General features: G+C 41.0%; 1 protein-coding gene across 1 annotated transcript; it reads right to left on the bottom strand.

Moving 5' to 3' along the window:
• Positions 1-243: 243 nt before the first annotated feature.
• Positions 244-15,601, bottom strand: LOC310906701 (uncharacterized protein; the record flags this gene model as incomplete). Its single annotated transcript, XM_083856152.1, has 20 exons — positions 244-275; positions 570-666; positions 1,230-1,371; positions 1,489-1,678; positions 2,481-2,608; positions 2,689-2,762; positions 3,538-3,707; positions 4,234-4,351; positions 4,832-5,037; positions 5,172-5,289; positions 5,381-5,589; positions 5,664-5,817; positions 6,554-6,777; positions 6,869-7,202; positions 7,744-7,827; positions 8,407-8,550; positions 9,226-9,353; positions 10,580-10,694; positions 13,082-13,141; positions 15,302-15,601. 20 exons carry the CDS (start codon positions 15,599-15,601, stop codon positions 244-246), a joined length of 3,027 nt encoding a protein of 1,008 aa, XP_083712278.1.
• Positions 15,602-20,541: the final 4,940 nt, after the last annotated feature.

A 20,541-nucleotide genomic window follows, 5' to 3' on the forward strand; every position in this document is an offset into this window, starting at 1 on the left:
AACTGCAAAGCAACACAAGTTGCTTACATTAGCTGAGCAACTAGGGCAGATGACCACACAAAAGACTAAGAGTTTAATGCTATAGAGAAGAATAATACAATAATTTAATTTAGAGTTACATCCAATATTGGTTAGCTGACCCTTTTCTCCATAGACACTGACAATATATTTTCCCAGCAGATACCACAGAAACAATTTTACTTGTGAATCTTGGCTTCATAAAATGAAGTAGCTCTTGTTTAGTTAGTCAGAAGTTGGTGCATTCACCTGTTCACCTGCAGGGAGAAGAGAGGTACACACAAGTCTGTTATGTCACAGCAGCAGTACACTTGGTATTCCAGTAGTGTAATTTAAGTTTGACACCAACCTCTCATTGTTTTTCTTCCTAACAAGCACTGGTCCAGATGACACTCGCCCATGGGGATGTGCTGTAAGACATTTCAGCTTTTAATTCCCTGTACAGCATAATCTAAGACTAGAAGTCTGTGACCTGGTATGGCTTGTGAGACCACATACCAAACTGCTGAGCAAAAACACAGGAGAGACTTGAGACATGCCTCTTTTCTTACCAAATCTGTGTTTCCCAGGATTGCATCTCCATGGACAAAAGACATCTAAAGGCTGTTGCTTAGTGTTGCAGATCACCACACTGCAGTGGAAATATAGCTACAAGACAAGAATACTTAGATTATGTTTAGGGAAATCTTACATGGACTCCAATGTGTACTGGTCCCAAAGGATACGAAGTTTTTGTCAAGGCGGTGGATGGCCTCTTCTCCCAGGCAACTTGTGACAGGACAAGGGGAAAACTGCGTCAAATTGCAATTGGAACAGTTTAGGTTGGGTATTATGTAAAAGTTTTTCACTGAAAAAGTGACAAAGCATTGGAACAGCCTCCCAAGGAAAGCGGTGGAGTCACTAATCCTGGAAGTGTTAAAAAAATGAGTAGATGTGGCACTTCACAATATTATTTTGTGGTCATCAAAGGTTGGTCTTGAGGATCTTGGGGGTCTATTCCAACCTGAATGAGTCTATAATTTTGTTCTGTGAACTGAACACAAGTGGGTGGTCTTTATTCACCCTTTCTAGTGTTGTGCCTTTGAGGAGGTGTCCAATAGCCTCAGGCAGCACTGGCCAGTTGAGCCCTTACACAGCATTGGCTGCATGAACCACCCCGGGCTCACCTGTTGGGACTGCCAACAGCTCATGACAGAACAGAGACATCTCACCTGCTCTTGTAACAGAGATGTGTCCTGGACAAAACTGAACATCCTCACTTCAAATCTCTTGAGGTGCTGAGGAAATTTTACTCTGAAGCTGTGATTAACTTTGTGGAAGACAGTTCTGTAGGAGTCTTTGTTGTTTTCACACCTGTTTGGGGAAAGTGAGAGAAAATGTATTTATTTTAATCCTTCAACCTTATCTTTGAACACGGAAAAGAGGTGAAACTGCTAAGCAGTTACCAAACAGGAGGGAAGCTCTCCTCACCCGTGTATAAGAATGTGCCATTGAGGGAGGCTGTCCTGGCTTTGGGAGTTGGTAGCCCAACAGTCATCCAAGTTTAGGTCCAGTCTTGCATCTTTAGGCTGGAGCAGTTCAACTTCAAAATACAGAGCCTCCCTCAGGTATTTTACCACAGGATATTCTGATTCCTGGTAGGGCTCTGAATAGGATTTCTCTGCAAAAGAGTATTAATATTAGGAGTTCCCTTTTTATGGAGAAATTATTCACAGATTTTCTACTTCACTCTTTTTTCCACCACCATTTACTCTGGCACAGAAGTATTAAACCTAGGACAACATACAAGTGTCAAGAAGTGGGGATAGAATGGCAAGAAAGCAAGAGCAGCAATGAAAGCAAGAATCTCAACCATATTCCCTGGCTCCACAGATCCAGAAATTAAACATTCCTTCTACAAAAAGCCATTAGAGTCAGATTTTTTAATTTAAAATTGCCTCAAAGGGAGTGAGAAGGTAAAATTAAAAAAAAAAAAATCATAATGGCCATTTCAGTAATTTTGAGTGTTTGGTTCAGGCTTCAGTCAGCCCTTTCTGCTGGCATCAGTACCATTTTAAAGTAGTATTGCATCCTTGACACAGGGTTACAACTATTGCAGTGAGTTGCTGAATTTGCTCAGCAACATTTCAGGAGCTGATAGGAGAGAGAAGCTGGCATTCCATTCACTACACAAAACTTACATCATGCCCAGATGAAGCAGGAAAACCATACAAGTGTCAGTGATGCTAAGTCTGTTCCACTGCAGATATTTGACCATTTTTGTTGCATTTTGGAACAGAAAATTCCGGTTAGAGGCCTTAATTTTCTACTTCATCCTCTCATATATTTAAAAGTCATCTAAACATGGTGCTGGGCAGCATTTTCTACACTGCCCTGCTTGAGCAGAGTGGATGAGATCAATCTCAGGACCCTTCTGGCCTCAGCCATTCAGTGATTTTATAGAGTCTAATCATAGATGTTACCTTTGAAAAGCTTCAGTGAAAGAGCAAGACAACCAAACCCTGGCTTGATACTGGGTGGTGGGTTCTTCTTAGGTTCATATAAAACATCATCATTCTGCTTGACTGCATACGAGCAGAGAAATTTCAGTCTGAGAGAAGAGGTTTAGCATTAGATTTTTTTTCCAGCCAAAATAACATGTACAACCTTTTGTTAGGGAATGACACTTACTGGTATATGGGTGTATCATTGCCAGGTCTGAAATAGAGTACCTCATTTTCATATGTCATAGTTGTGCTGTTGAACTGGAAGATGTACATTATTACAAACAGGACAGTTACATCAGAGTCTGATTTGTGTTTGGCACAATATTTACATTCCCTCCACTTGACTGTCAGATTGCACTGAGCAGAGTATGCTTAGAAACAGCCATGAATTACCAGCCAACAGCCCAATGCCCACTGAACTAAAGCTGACTATAGCTGACAGCTATGCCATAGTCAAGAAGAAAGTTTATTAGTTTCAATACGATAGAACACCCTAGAAAGGGAGTGCATGCATCCTGAGAAAAACAACAGCTGTGTCTGTTTACTGAATCAGTGAGTAGAACGAAATGCAGCAATGCAGAAACAAGCTGCATTTATGATGATCTGAATTTAGGCATGTTCTGATTATTTGTTATTTTGTCTGTTTTCTATTTGTACAGTGTTTGGTGGTAGGAACAGTACTCACTCTAGTCTTTGGCCATGTAATCATTAGCAATACCCAAAGAGCCTCTGCAAGGTGTACAAGTATATCTGACCAGCCTAAACTCACATTCAAGCCTACCATAAAACAATTCAGAGGTGTCAAACTGAAGGCTAGTTTCTGAAAGAACCTCTGACCTTGAAAAAGAATTTTTACTCAATAAGAAATTCTGCTCAACTGAATTTAGTAAGCTCAGAAAAAGAGCATAGATGTACTACTGTGCTGGTTTCAGCTGTGGCTTCCATGCAGCTTTTGCTCACCTCTGAACCTCTGCCAGGTCTAGCATTAACCCTACCCCAAAGCAGAGTAAACTTCATGTGACTAAGACTTTACCTTTCTGCTTGTTCCACAAGTGCTCACATTGAACCTGAAGGTTGCAGTCTTCTCTGTCACTAGACTGGGTTTGCACTGTCTGTCCCTCAAGACAAGCAGAGCAGTATCCAGGTATTCACCACCTACCAGTTTGATTGCAGTAATAATCACAGTGCCATTAGGCAGGCACTCTGAAAGACAAATATACATTTTCACACAAATCAGGAATCAAATCGAATTAATTTTGTAGCATAACAATAAAGATGTTCTGAATGGATTTGTTGGCAAGTTCTTTTTGCAGCTCACAAGGAGCTCTCACTCTCTTCAAAAGGATTTTTCTAGCCAAGATATTCAATACATTTAATATTGACGAGTAGCTTTAGAACAACTAATTTATATGTTGATTCTCTCCACATTACACTAAAACCCCCACCTCATCCACCTCTCAAAACAACCACAAAAACCCTTTAAAAAAGCTTCTTGATTTTGGAGGTGTTCAGGGAAGTAAACTTTCCCACTTCCTTCCCCAATTCCTGTAGTTGACATGACAGTCTCTCCAATATTTAATTTGACTTGCCTTGTGGCATGTTAACTGGTAGAAAATCTGACAATCAAACAGAGTGCCACACAACTCTAAAACCTAGAAACATTTCAGCCTGCATGGCTTAGTTTTGCAACTCAAACGGCATTAACAGCTAATCCCCAACATGTTATTACGTATTAGCTCTGAAGGTGAAAATATGCAGGAAACTGAGAAATCTCTCCTCTGAGCCAAGGTGATGCCATCCTTCAAGGTTAAGTAGAATGAAGCCTTTATTGCAGAGGTATGAAATCCCTGGAGATGACAAATCACAGGTTAAGCAAGAGAATAAAGACACACTGTTCAACTAAAGCATTCAAAAACTAAGAGGGCAGGTTATCACAACTCAAAGATAATGGTGCTTGAGCAAAGTCAAATCCACAGGATGTATTTAAACAAGGTGTTTTTAATCCAGAATCTCACACAGTGAGCTTTTCCAGAAGTTTCGCAAAAAAATGAGATACAAACTCCATTGCACGTATAGTTGTCCTTAAAGACACTCAGCCATAAAGTAAATGCAGAATATATTTCTTTTTTTTTTTTTTTTCCTTGCTTATTTCTGCCAACATTGACCAAGGGAAAAAAATTCTTACAAGGACAGAAAATAACCCTTCATTATACCTTTGAAGACTGTCTTAAAGGGAAGTTTTATTTTGCTCACAAGGATATAGTATGCCTTGTTGACATCTCACAGCTAGAACATGCCTTTCAATTGCTACATGTTAGCAGCCTTACCTCATAGCTCACATGGGGAGAAAGGAAAGGGACAGAGATTGCCAGGTGAGTGCCATTGTCTCTCAGAATGTAGCTGTACTTCTGTGCAGCCTCTTGGGTCAGGTGCCAGTCTGAGATGAAAGGCAGCCAGTTTTGGTCCACATTCCCACGAGTGATAATGAGATGAAGGTTCTTCCCATCACAAAACCCTCTTGCACTGGGCAGTACTGCAAAACAGCCAAGAGTCAGCCAGCTGCCATCAGTTTAATACAGCTCCCTGGGACTGGCAGTATTCCTGGCTGAAATCAGCCCAGCTCACAGCCAGGTTGGTGCAGTTTTGCCCAAACTCCACGAAGTTTACCTGCATCTTTCACAGCTGACAGCACAATTACTGGGACGACAAAGGTCTCTCTTGATGGATAGGTGATGAATGTGAGTGTGACATTCAGGGTGTATGCTCTCATGTCCTCTCTCATGAACTAGGAAAATCATATTTAGACATGAAAAATCACCAAGTGATATCATCATTTCCATACCATGCAGTGGTAGCTGCAGTGTCTTAGCACACACCTCTTTTTTAACACTTGGTGCATCAAGTGGGACTTCTATTACATATGCTTTGCTTCCATTAGCATATCTGGTCCTGTGTATTATGTAGCCATGCTGAACAGCTTCAGGTACAGCCACAGCAACCCCTTCAATGGTTAAGTTCACAAGCTCAACATCTGGGAGGAATGCTCCCACTGTAACATTCATTAGCCTTGCATTCAGATTTAAATCTGAAAAGGAACAAATAGCATTAAGCTCTTAACAACACCAAAACCTTTGGTAAATTCAATGTTCAGCTACTTACTATTGTTTATAGCAACTTCTGTTTGTTCAAAGGGTGTTTCTATTTCCTTGATGATAGTATGTTTGGTTAGTCTCCATTTGTTGTCTTCCCACTGGTGTTCCAAGAACAGGTTGATGGTGTATTTTACCCCAAGCTGTCCATTGCTCACAGAAGTCTAGAATTTCAAATCAGCATCCTTTAGTATGGCTTGATTTTGCCTTAAACTTATGTTGGAACATCTCAAGTTCAGCTAAATCCAGAGCTCCAACCAATTGCCCTTTTTGCTCAGGGATCCTGAACACTTGTATCCCTGTTTAGATTACCTCAGAATACTCAGAAGACTGAGTGGAAAAGGATTTCCCACTCCCCAAGTTTCAAACCATCAAGGGACTATTTGACAGTGAATAGGGCTGCTCCTGCAACATCACCAGAAGTTCAGCTGCTACATTTGCCCAGGACTCCAGGCAGCTAGATTTAGATGTGTAGTCCCAACCCATCCCAAGAGTGTGTGGTCTGATGGACTAATGGGTAATTCCCATTCTCTTAAGTGGTCTGTGTGAAATACAACAGGGCCCATGCATGCTTTACAATCCAGTTAGGGCCATCTCTGAGGAGTATGACATCAGGACTAATAGGTGAAAGCTCTGTGTTAAGCTGAAGAAATCATGAATAATAGTTCTATGTAGAATTTTGTCTACCTGCACTTGCAAGAAAAGAAATCCTTCATAAATTGGTGATTACAAATACTCTCTTTGGAAGTTTGGAGCCTTCTGGAGGTTTTAAGAAACCCTTTGTTGTCCCTCACTCCCGCTTTTCCTTTGAAAAGCACAAGATGAAGAATAATTCCGCATCAGAAAACAAACAAACATCCCAGAATATTGCTTGCATAGCATCTAATATAAGTCACCTACCTTGTAATAACCACCTTCTGCACCTATTGGAATCTTCATTGTAATTGCTTTTAACTCATTCAATAACACATATTTCCTGGAAGCCATTTCCTTGGCAGAGAGTTTGCGTAGATCCACACCAGCTTCCACAAGCACATCCTTAAAGCTAGTGACTCCAGCAGAGAGAGGTGGAATATACTTTGGAACAGTCCAGGTGATTGTTTTGTTTGTGTAGTCCACACCATCTTAGGAACAAGACATGAAAGCTGTCAGGTCAGTAGCTGTGAGTCTGTCCCTGTACATTTTGGCATTGGAGAATGGTACCACCCTCCTTACCTACAGGACATGCCACAGCAGTGTCCAGCATCAGGATCACCCACTGGTGTTTGTAAAATGTACTTGATCTCAGCACAGAAAAGGCAATTCCCTGATCCTGTAAGGAAGGCATCTGGTTAGACCCACACAGCCTGGCAGCTTGTTGGGCCAGCAGGAGCACACCAACCTCGACCAGCTGAACTTGGGCAGCAGCGTATGGCACTCGCAGCAGAACCCTGGAGTCTGTGGCATTGAGTCTATAGCCTGCACTCCAAGCATTGCTCACAAGCAGAGCCCTTTTTTCTTCTGGCTGATGAAATACTATTTGCCATATTGAGGCTTCTTCTGCCTTTGCCTACCCAGAGAAATTCATCAGTAGTTTAAATACAATGTTTAAAGTAAAAGGCTTACTGCATTGAATGATTTACTGAGTTGAATTGCTCAGCAGTTTTGTTGCCTTACTTTAAATTTTACTAGTGGGATATCCCTCCAGCTTTCCCCACCTCACACATACAGAAAGCTTTCCATGTTAAGGGCATCAGAGAATAACTAATGTCACTAACTGCACTGCTGGAGACTCTGCACATACAGAGTCCAAGAAAAAAAACAAAAAACAAAAACAAACCTCTTCACAGTGTTACATATTTTGTTTGTTTGTTTTTTGTTTTGTTTTGCCACAATCTCTTGTCTGGGGAAGACATTATTTCTTCCTTGGAGACACAGCTTACAGCTGTCTGTACTTCTAATTCATAAAAATATACTAAAACCACTTAACACAGATGCTCAGTTATTGCTACTTAAGTACTTTTTGAAAATACTGTGTGGTTAAAGAAAAGAAGGATGGTTGTGCCAGAGGTAGCACTAGCTTTTACTAGAAAGAAAACCTGTAGTCTTACTTCTGGGAATACAAGAGTCCAGTCCTCAGGTTCATCTTGAATAAATTCTTTTATAGTCTTTGGAACCTCCCTCTTGACAGAAACCTGAGGGGGAAAAAAACATCTGTAAGGGTTTTGCTGATTATTTCCTTGTCTTTAACACCCTACAAGCCTTTTTCAAGGGACACCAGCATTTCCTAGATGGAGATGCCACCATGCCTGGTGATTTACCTACAGTCTGCTTGATTTCAGTTTATTTTTCATCTCTCTTTTACTTTCTATTTCCACTTAAGATCAGAGTTCACTCTTGACTCCCATGTCCTCTTCCAAGAGGAGTCCATTTCCCCTTCTGTACTCCTCCCCAGAAAATTCAGCCAGGAAACAACTTCTGTTATCTCAACTAGGATTTGTTGGGGCAACATTCAGTGAGTTCAAGCTATGAGCATAACTCTTTGAATACTATTTCATAGCTTTATTAGCTCTGACTGCTAATATAGGTTATGCAATCATAATATAAAGGTATCACTTAATTTAAGATGCATAATATGCACTTACTAACAAGCTGCTCATGGTGGGGTAGTCTGAAGCTGATTAGATTCTAGGAATATGCATTGGAAGCACAATCTAAGAGAGCATCTTGCAGTACTCACCTCTTTACTTTTAGCACTTTCCCTAAGTACTTACCTCCATGTAGTTACCTTCACATATTAACTCCCTGGGACTCCATGGACCATAATGGCAACTTGCACTTTTCAGATGAGCTGTAGCATTGCTCATATCAGGAGTTTGAGATGCTTTGATTTGTATATTTATTGTGAACACATCTTTCTGCATAGGCAAAGGGAATTGTTTGCTCGTTAGACTGATTTTCTCCAGCTGAACACCACCTATCCTTGTGACCCTAAAGCAAATTACAAAATTCACCCACCAGCCTCTGCACAGAAGAGCAACTCTGTACTGAAGCATTATCACTTTTAACTTCATTAACTACACAAGATAAATGCATATAGGTGTATAGCTACACAGCAACATAAATACTTTGGGCAGCAGGTTTGTTCCTTTTGCACGGCCACAGAATAGGACAATAAGAAAACAAACAAACCAACCTAAGTGGTAGCTAATTTTGTGTTTTATGACATAGTAGCAGTGAGCCAGCAACCAAAGTTTGAGTTTTTACTGTGATGTGTCTTAAGACACTAAATATTGTTAGGACAGAGTGCAACATGACTGCTAGATGCAATTTCCTAATGTAATCCACAAGAAAATAATTGCCCTTTAAGGGTATGTGGTATACTTCATGTGTTCATCTGTAGGCCCTCCAAATGGCGCTACCATGGAATATTCTCAGACTTCTGGACACATTTGAAGAAAATTAAATTATTCTCTGCTAACAGATACGCAAAACATTATGACACCTCAATTAATGTCCATTAATAATTCAGTAATGTCTCACAAAGTTAATGTACAAGAGGACTGTAGTCAAAATGTCTGTAACAGACTTACCTCTAAGTGAGAATGGCAGCTCAGTGCAGAAGCACGGAACTCAATGTTCCTCCAGGTGGTGTAAGTAACTGCATAGCCACACTGTGCTGCCATGGCATCATCAAGTTCCCAGGCTGTGCCAGAGTGATCTACAGGCAAAAAAATAGCAAAGAGCTCTATTAGCAAGCATAACTCCGGCTCTGCCAACTCCTCGAAAAACCTGCTCTGGCATAAGGATTCAGCTCAACCTGCTCTGATGCAGCCCAGCTGCATCCCCTGGGCTCAAAGAATTGCAAAGTGGGGAAAGAGCTGTGACAAAGCACAAAGAAAGAAAGAATAGCAAGATCTCAGACACTCTGTGACAGGAAAAACTTCAAGAAGGACTGAAGAGGGAAAAAAACCCCAAAGCACCAACACAGTGACAGAGGACAACATTAACATCAGGACACTGACCTGTGGCTGGCACAGGCTCATGTTTCTCTGATGCCTGCCCAGCAGAATCTCATCAGGAGACAATCCGCCAGGATGTTGAACACACTAAAGATTAGCTTGGAGGCTTTTAGTATACAAACCATTTTTATATTTTTGAGCTTTTTAGTGTTTTGTGCTTTCATTGTTTTGGGTTTTTTCCTTCCAAAAGGAATCACGTTATGATTTAAGATATATGTATCCCAGCTGTAGAATGTGTTTGTGTATGACTGAAGATATCTGAACAAAGAACACATTTTAAGTGGGTTTTGACACAAGTTTAACCTTCTAGAAAAATGGATGGCATGGAGAGCTTTTTCAAGGCCAAATTTACACTTTACACATATAACCTTACAGCAGTTGTTTACAGCCCAAAAGTATTATCACTGTGCCCTTCCAGGGCATTCGGTGATGCTTTTCACAGAAATGTACCATTTACTGGCTACTAAGTCCATAGCTAGAGGGCCCAGCTAATTTTTCTTAAATTTCATTAAGTATATGCCTCCACCAAGCTGAAGCCAAGAAAAGCCACTAGTGAAAAAATAAATAATGCGCCAGCTTCAACTAGTGAGTTTTCAGAACGGTATGTGCTGTTACTAGAAAACATTCTTATCACAAAGAAAATCCACCAGCTTTAACATGCCTAGAAATCACCATGTGCATTTCAATTTGAACCCAAAAATAGCAAAATCAAGTCTAATCATGGCTAAGTTATCAAAAAACAAGTTGACGGTAAAGGTTATGCAGAAATCAAGGTAGCAGTTGGATTTACTTATAATGAGATTCAACCTACTAAGCTCTATAATAGTAGAATAGTCCAGGGAATTCTATTATAGAAGCACCTCAGAGAATTTTAAACATTTCACCATGTGTAATTCTCTCACCAAGTTCTTCCACATCAACTTACCAATAACAAAAAGAGATAAGTATTTGTCTCCAAAGTATTCTGCACTCAGTGTTATCCTCAGAAGGTTCCCCAAGCACTCTAAGCTCATGGGTCCTGTGTTGGATGTATTAAAAAGCTGGTAAGATAGGGATTCAAAATAAGATACAAACAAATCTGCTATTTCCCAGGTTACTTTATAAAGTCAATGTTATGACAGTCATACATCTTGGTCAGGAGGGGTCAGAGGTTGTGTTTATATTGGCAGTAATTCCAGGAGAAAATGCTCCAAAATGAGTATCCTATTAGTAATGGTGTTTGATGATTTGGCAATGCTATTTGCAACAGCCTGTCATGGAAATAGGATTTTGGAACAGGGTCAAAAAGGTACTACATTGGCTGCCCCAATCTGAAGACCTTAAATGAAATAAAAGAGAATGTCAAAGTCCTACACCCTCCTGAAACGAGAAAAACCCCAACCTCTAAACCAAAAAATCCCAACCAACAAAAACCTTACAAACAAACCACAAAATAACCAGAAACCTCCACCTTCACCCCTCTATTTACAAGAGCTAAAAGCCAGTTTGGTGGAGAGCAGCCACAGAAGCTGTCCATCAGCCTACCCTGGTCACTTGCCCAGGTACCAGTACCAGAAGCCAGCTGGCTCATACTGGGAAAGGACCACACAGGAGCAAAGGCAACAGCCTGAGAAGGTTCAGTCCCAATTTACCACCACAGCATAAACCAGGCCATGGCTCCCAAACCCTTACAGGCAGGAAGCAGGTACACACTGTCCTAAGTGTAGGACTAGAGACCAGAGAAGGCTTCTCTCATCTGACATGCATGTGTAATAAATGGGGATTTGGTGCTTCAAACAGGAGTTTCTATGGCATCATGAGCTAACATCAACTAGACCTTTTACAATAATGGTGCATTTTAAGAGCTGAGAGGATCCTTTTTCCTAGAGGATTCAGTACCGTAGTTTACTACTGATGAACTTTACTACTGAGGCAATTCCCATGACAGAGATGGTCACACTAAGGAGCAGCAGACAGATGCTGGTGAACATGATCCTATTCCACCTATACTCCAAGCTACCAACTGGATTCGGTGCAGAAGCTAGATAATTTCTCCAGGCAGGATAGAACCTTCTCCAGTATCTATTTACTTTGATCTTTGGGGATCTGTGCATTTTATACAGGACCCACAGTGAGTAGGAAGACAGTCCCAGAAACAGCTCTCTGCATCTGCTGCTTCAGGACCAGCTCTGTTCTGTAAGGAAAGACTTTTGGCTAAGAAAACTGAGATTCTCTGAGGTGAATCACTGCTACCTTTATAATATTTTGTTCTGATTTTGGCTGGAATAGAGTTCATTTTCTTCCTAGTAGCTGGTACAGAGCTGTATTTTGGATTCAGTGCAAGAATTATGCTGATAACACACTGAAGTTTTGGCTGTTGCTGAGCAGTGCTTAGCACCAAGCCAAAGACTTTAAGTGGCTCATGCTGCGTCAGGGAGGAGGTGCACAAGAAAGTAGCACTGTCAGAACAATTTACCTGAACTGGCCAAATGTATATTCTATACAATAGAGTGCCATGACCTATATATAAACGGGATAATTGGCTGGAGGCATCAATCACTGCTCAGGGGCAGACTGGGCATCAGTTGTAATAAGCAACTGTATTGCACATCACAAATTCTTCTTAGGCTTTATAACTTTAAAAATTAAAATTATGATTATAATTAGTATTGTCGTATTTTACTTGGTTCCAATTATTAAAATATTGTTCTCAATCTACAAGGCTTTTCCTTAGTCTCCTCCCCATTCTACTGGGGTGGGAGGAGATGAGGAATGAGGAAACAACTGCCTGGTACTTAAGCTGTTTGCTTATTTCTCATCTCCTGGGTTAAAGCTGGGTTAAGTGATGATAAAAGACTTTACATATTGTATGGTGACTAACAACAACTACACTCAAGAAAATAAGAATAAAGTCCTTATTAATTCTTCAGTAGTTGTTACCAGAGTGAGGAAAGGTAGAAACATTTGCTTCTTATAATGACACATAAAACTAAAGAGTGTAGTTTCCAGGAAATCCCTGTATGTTTAAAGTTTCTCAGAAAAACATGCAAATAAGGCTGCCACAAGAGCTTCATACTCTTCTGTAACACACACATAAGCCTAGAAATCACCTATGAAAGAGCCTGGAAACTTATGTGAAGTCAGTTTACAGCAGCATTACCTGATATCTCTTGAGTCCATACTCCAGAGAAAAATATCCCTACTAGTAGCAACCTGTAAGAGAAGACAGAGACTAGCAGCAGTTTCAGCTGTGACAAGTTGATAACAAATTTCTTGCTCAGAAAATTAAACTAGCCTTAAGTTTAGAGCAACAGTTCTAGACTAGGGAACTGGAAAAAGGAATTTTCCTTAGTCACCACTAGAAAACGAGGGAAGGGAAATCTGAAAAGTTAATACATTTAATGCCTTAAGTAACATCATTTATATTTAGTAGCTACAGAGCTCTCACCTCTGCACCAGACTCAGGTCCATGGCTCATTTGCTCAGCCTCTATGTGTGGTACTTTTTTCTTTATAGCACAACACAAAAAAAATTTAAAAATCCCCTTTCTCCATTTTGCATGGAAATCAAAGCCTCTTTAGCTTTTTAGTCTTGGGTTAAATAGAAAGGCTGCCACATTTATATTGATGACACCCTTTTTCAGCTGTTTATCCTCCTAATTATGAACCTGTAATTTACATCACCTGATTATTTGCTTTACTGATTAAATCTGCTTCTTCTTGGTTCCTAGGTCTTTCTATTTTTATGTCTGTCAGCTCCTAACTATCACGTTCTCAAGACTCATTTGGTTAGAGCAAGTTGCTAATCATGCCAGAGTTGTGGGTTTGATCCCGCTGTGGGCCATTCACCTAAGAGTTGGACTTGATGATCCTTGTGGTTCCCTTCCAACTCAGAGTGTTCTGTGATTCTGTGAAATTGGTGCTGTTCTGATAAAGCATGAGGTAATCTATGGTTTTGCAGCTACTGTGCTCTTGTGTGGTGGGTTGACCCTGGCTGGATGCCGAGTGCCCTCCTCAGCTACACAGGGGAGAGAAAATATAAGAAAAGGCTCAAGGTCTGAGATAAGGACAGGGAGAGATCAGTCACCAGTTACTGTCACAGGAAAGAACTTGACTTTAGGAAATTAGTCTACTAATTTAATTTTCCTAAATAATAGGAAATTTACTACCAATCAAATCAATGTAGGGTCAAGAAAAATAAAAACTAGGTCTTAAAAGTACTTTCCCCCTATTCATTCCTTCTTCCTGCACTCCTTACAATTTTTCTCCCTCATTCCCACCAGCAGCACAGGACAACAGGGAATGGTGGCTGTGGTCACTCCCTCCTCTGTGGAGGACTCCTCACAATCCTCCCCTGCTCCACTGTGGAGTCCCTCCCACAGAAAACTGTCCCACGTGAACTTTTCCAACATGACTCCTTCCCAGAGACCACAGTTCTTCACAAACAGCTCCAGTGTGATGCCTCCCATGGGAAGCAGTCCTTCAGAAGAGACTGTCCCCCATGGGTCACAAGTGCTGCCAGCAAACCTGTTCCTGTATGGGCTCCTCTCTCCATAGGCCACAGGTCCTGCCAGGAGCCTGTTCCAGAGGAGGCTTCCCACAGGGTCACAGCCTCCTTCAGGCACCCACCAGCTCTGGCATAGAATCCTCCTCCAGGTGGATCTCTGTGATCCCAAGGACCTCTGGGGGCACAACTTCCTCACCGTGGACTGCACCAGGGGCTGCAGGGGAATCTCTGCTTTGGCACCTGGAGCACCTCCTGCCCCTCCTTCTGCACTGGACACGGGGTCTGCAGGATTGTTGTTCCAACATATTCTCACTCTTCTCTCCTGGCTGCAGTAGCCTTTTTCCCCCCTTCTTAACTCTGTTATCCTAAAGATGCTGTCATCATCCCTGATGGGCTCAGCCTTCGCCAGCAGCGTGTCTGTCCTGGGGCTGGCTGATATTGGATATTGGACATGAACTTCTCACAGAAGCTGCCCCTGTAGTTCCCCTGCCATGAAAATCTTGCTACCCAAAACCAATTCACCCTGCATTCTCTGTGGAGGATTTTGCATAGCCTTCCCTGGACAGCTGAAGTCTGCCAGAAGCAAATGTATAAAATGCAGTTTTAAGGCAATTCGGTTAACAAAATAGAAAGGAACTGTTGACCTTTAAAATAAGAGGTCAAAGCCAGCATTAAAAGGGAACATAGCTAGAGACTGACGGCTGTCACAAACTAAATTAAGAACTATCTTATTGGGGGGTGTGTAGAACACCTAGAGCAGAAATTATCTTCAAATTTGGAGAAAATTAACCCAACGGAGAAGTGAATCTGACCACAAACAGATCTGAGAAAAGGACCCTGCCTTTGCTGCGTGCTGAAGGCAGAGAAGTTACACCTTGGGCCCTGAGTCTGGGTCAGTGACAGTTTCCCACCGTGTGAGCAGGAGTGCACTCTGCTGACCTGATGTGACCAGGTGAGTGGTGTGTGTGAGCAGGATGTTCCCAGGGATGCTGATGCTCAGAGCATGGCCAGGTCACACAGCGAGCAAAAGGGTTATTGAGGTGTCTGTTCACATTGTCTGTAAGTGCTGAGTGAATTGGTGCTTGGCAGCGTTTCCTAAGGAGTGCTCAGGCCTGCCTGCATCCCTCTCTCACTGCTCTTCACATCGAAACGGACCTTATACCGGGGATACTTCTGTCCTAGGCTTATGCCTGTGACATTCGCGGTTTGCTGCTCCCTTTGCCCATGAGAAAGCTGCAGGAGCCGCGGAGATGGAGGATTTATTTGTAATTAAGGGGGATGTCCTGGAGAGGGAGCCGGAGCATCGCTCAGCTGCTCCCGCCGCTCCCGGCGCCTTCCCGGGAGCGCAGCCGGGGCTGCTCAGGCTTCGTTCTTGAGCCCAACAAAGATTGCACAGGATGGTTTCAGACCGGCGTGGATTTGTGCTGCTGTCACGGGTAACCTCATTGAACCTCCTCCCCATCCTCCCCCCGCCCACAACATCAATAGTATAAAAAAATTAAATGAATGCGGAACCCAAAGTTTGCCGTGCTCCAGAATGCTAGGTTTTACTTCAGAAAAAAGTGTTATTCCCAACTGGTTTGTGTTGCAGTTGTTTCCTTCTGAAATTCCCTATGTGATAGATTTTTAACTTTAGAAGGAGTTTTCCCGAGAAGCACCATCCACTAAGGATATTATATAAAAAATGGGTTCTAATAATAAATAAGCCCATGATCAGGCAGTCAGGGATTAAATATTGGATATTGTGATCCTATTTATTATTGTTAGAGCTGACTTATGGATTTATTTCCCTGTGCAGTGTGCTTTTACAATATTACAAAAGGGTTTATTAAATTTTTCACAAACTTGATTTTATGTACCACCAAGGAACTGCCTGAGATTTCACCTCATTTGCATGGACTCCACTGGACATTTGAAGATCTGCACTGTTGACAAGCACATCACAAGCAATTGGCTCAGGGTAGTGTCAAGGTTGCTTATGTTTTTCCATCCCAAACACATTCCAGCCGTATTTCCCTTAATTCTTCAATCAGCCAATACTCACATGTAGGCTGAGGTTATAGGGCAACATGGCATTCTAGAGGTGACTTATTCAATCCTTGCAGTTTAAACTGTATCACAATAATTAACAACCATTTAGCAGAATGAAAGATGGATTTCAGTAGGTCTGCTACAGTCCAGCCTCCCCACAGTGTTATTGAAAACATCACCCAGCTAACTTACCCACACAGTCATTCTCAGACACTCTTTGTTTCCTTATTTTTTTTTTTTCCCCGTCAACTGTAGATTAATTTCTGTACACTTTTATGTTTCTGAGTTGTGGAAGAAAGCAAGAAGTCTTGTCTGTCACAGTTTTAATTGCTCAAGATTAAGAGAAATCTAACAGGCTTTATTCAAATTATATGGTCAAAATGTCCAGTATAGCAGAAAAAAGAATTCCTTTTGGCCTTTCAATCCATATCAGGACAACAAGAAGAAGAAAGGATGTGGTGTTATGCACACTCTCAGTGCTAACAACTATGTACAGGGTATAATATTACCAGCCTTTCAGCTGATAATTGACAACTCTCCCATAGTAAGCAGGTGAGCAAGAAGGAAAAAAGGCATATACCTTGAAATCTATTCTGGCTGCATGCAAAAATACATACTAAATTAACATCACAGATAATTCTGTGCTTCTAGGAATAGTAAAAGTGAGAGAGATTTTTCTATCTCACCTTTGTAAAGTGACCCTTGTAAAATGTCCACCAGGAAATACATCATTCATTTTCTTCATAAGGTTACAATGCAAAATAATATATTCAAACTACTACTCCATCTGTCTCTCTGTCAACTCCTCCTCCCACGAATCTGTTCCTAGACAGTGTGTTTATGTGCTAGCCTAATTCAAATATTTTCCATGTAAAAAAAAAATGGGGAGACAGAAAACACACAGTTCATCTGTAAGTGATATCTGCAAGAGCAGACACATTAGATAGAATGAGGCCATTAACTAAAACTCAGCAACTTATGCTGGCCTGTCTCTGCTGCAAGATATGCCTCCTCTGGGGATACAAATTATTTCCTAAATCATCACTGACTTGATTTGCAGTGAAGCACAGTCCTGCTGTGGGAGTGCAGTAGTTCTAAGACCTCAGAGAGTCAGAAAAGTGCCTGTCTCAGAGTTATGAGTGGTTTTCTTAGAGCTCCCCTGTAGCCCAGGGCAGTAGGTACAATGATTGACAGCATTTAAAAGGGCAGAGGTCCTGAGTTAAAGCTTTAGAAGGCAGGCTCTGGCAGTCCTTTTTTCTCTGAGCAGGGAACAGCAGGACCTGTGAAGCAAGCTTCCCCTCAAGAGTGTTGGTCATGACCATATAGTTGACACAAAGGCCGCATGAAGCCATGGCATCACCTCACCCCTCCTTCCTGCTCGTGCTTTCATCTCCTTCAGCATGGAGCAGTGATGCCCTGCCCAGAACCCGCACCAGAACATGAGGTGTTATGTACAAGGTCTCCTGTAACTGAGAACACCAGTCTCAACCTTTGTCTGCATCAACAAAACTGAGGCAAACTAAACCAAAGAGTTACACCAGGAATTATTTTGGCCCTTGAAGCCTAGAAGGGATTTGAGAACATGAATTTATGTATGGTGGAGAGCAGTGTGTGGAAATGCCTGGAACCAAATGCAAAGCAATTTAGATTACTGTGATAGCACAAAAGCGCTTTGTGTAGACGATTTAAGACATCTGCCCATGGCCCAGACATCTGTGTGCAATGAATACCAGTTCTGAGCTAGCTCTGTATTTATCATTCAGTAATGTCCATTAATAATTGCTGCCCCCATACAACCCTCTCTTTGTCTATATGTAGTTATATATGGTTACTTGATGACTGTAATAAACAAGGAAAGAATGACTTGTTCTTAAATTGAAAATACAATCTATGATCGAGTTCCATTTCAAATATAGATAAACACATTTTACTCTTCCCTCCCATTCTCTCTCTTTGTCTATATTTAAAGATGCTGTTGTGCATTTATATCCCTCAAAGTAATGGACACATAAAGTAGCTCCTGTCATAGAGATGGGTCACACAGGGAGAATCTTTTAGTACTTTTAGCTCATCTTCAACCATTCTCCATTTCAGACAGATTTCTTTTCCTTGGTGACTATCAATATTTCTCTGGATTTATACTCATATTTCACTGATTTGTAAACTTGTCTTTATTTATGTAGAGTCTTGAAGCCCTTGCAGTATCTTTTACTTCTTTAGTAAGTCTTTGGTCCTATAAGAAGGTAGGGAATTTTCTCTGGTATGCAACCATACACCAGTACTAATTAGACTTTGTAGCAACAGAGATAGCAAGTGAAAATAGTGTGTAATCATCTGTAAATAAATAGATTTCCATCTGTTCCAGTAATTCCATTTCTTCTTAGCAGTTCAAATGAAGCAATACACAAGCAAGTGAACAGTAATCCTCCCATAGTGTTTTCATAACATTTAACTTGTAAGTCTAACTATAATTTATTTAAACACACTTTTATGTTTATTTATTGAAGTCTTATGTTTAATGCTACAGTCTTGAATGAAAACCAATCTGATTCTCTTTGATTTTGGTGAGTTTGGATTAGGTTCCCAAAGTTCAGAGGATGTGTTCCTAGCACAGTGTAAATCAGTGAAAAACTTGGATTTAATGATTGATTTCTTTTGAAATTTTGAATAATTTGAATAACTGTCTTCAATTTCATCAGTGTTTTATCAGTGCTTATAGAGCTCCATATTGCTTGTGGGGAAAACAGAAGTCTAAATTCAGATGACGCATCTCCTGTCCCTGGAACTGGCAGCTGTTCAGGGTTAAGTTAAAGGTTTCACTGCATTTTCTTATGATGGTTAGGAAGCAATTCTATCTTTTTGTGAGATTTCCTTCTTCTGTGGAAGGAGATTCCAATAAAAAAAGCCAAATGATGAATGACCTTTATGCAGGACCATGAAACACATGGATATGGTCTGGGAATATCCACATCTTGTCCAATGCAAAATGTAAGGAACCAGTCTCATATACAGAGACTACCCTATAAATAAGGCCAGAATGGCAAAATGGTCTTAGCCTCCAACTGAACTCCACAGAAGGTGGAAAAGACTGTGCTAATCAAAAGCTTCTTGGGTCTTCCAAACTCTTCTTTCATTTTTTTTTCCTCTCTTCATCTTGAGCAATAAGACAAACCAGGAACCGTTGTGCTGAACTAGAACATTATACTGAGATTTGGACATTTGTTTCAGATTTTCTAAGTGATCTTGGAAGTCTCTTTAGACACCAGTATCTACATTCCCCATTTATAAGACAGGGGTAATAATGGTTCACAGTACTGTCCAGCAAGATACAAAAAAGAGTTTGTGAACTGCTCGTACACTGCAGAATATGTGCATCAAAATAGCCAGGTAAGAATGAAAGATCATTTGTGATCTACAGTAATATCATTGTTTTAAATTAAATCAATCCAGATTTACACTGTATTTGGGGAATACAGGGGAAATTTGCTCTAGATTATGTATTTTATAGGAAAAAGTTTGTGGCCTAATGAGATACTGGTCACATCTGTTCTTTGTTTCATATACTCAATTGATTCCACAATAAATGCAATTGAATGTTCATTAGTTTCAGTCAAAAAATGGCATTATGTCCTGGCAATAAGTTTGATTTTTTTTTTTATTTTACTCCAAAATAGAGATAGAGATCAGCAATAATGAAATACTTAGAAGAAGAGAAAGTTCAAAAGTTTCTCTGGAGAGGAAAAGAATTCAGAAGAAATTCAATCTAGAAGAATCTAGGAGTTTTTCTTCAGGTTGCTTTGATGTTGGCACAAAATCTCTTGAGTTTCTGGACATCATTTGGAAATTATAGACTTTAGGATTGGACTTGCTGATTGGAATGGTCTCCTTCAAGCTATATGATTCTATGAGAGATGTGATCTCACATCTCTCCATAATAGGCCAAATTCCCTTGACAGACTTCTCCAGCTGCAATGTGCTCTCGTGTCTTGATGGGTAACAGTGTGTCCTGCATCCTGGAAGTTGTTGCATGGCAAGAGGCTCCTCTCCATGGAGAGAGACTGAAGATATTCAGCAACTGAAGCACAGCTCACACAGAGTACCATGCTATATGTAGCTGATGACAGAATGCCAATACCGATCATTTCAGAATTCCATGGACACTTACTAGTTTGGCAGTGTCCTGGTTCTGGCCAGGACAGAGCTATTTTTTGCAGTAGCCAGGAGGGAGCATGACCAGGACTTGGAGGTTATTCTACACCATCTCACATCATTGCTGGGAGCAGGGAAAGGGAGTCTCTTCCTGGGAGAAGGGATTTCTTCTGGTTGAGCAAATGTGGCGGGGGAAGCTGTGGGGTAATGCCAGTTCCAAGC

This window comes from Zosterops lateralis (assembly GCF_965231275.1).
Source record: "Zosterops lateralis genome assembly, chromosome: 3".
Classification (NCBI taxonomy): Eukaryota; Metazoa; Chordata; class Aves; order Passeriformes; family Zosteropidae; genus Zosterops; species Zosterops lateralis.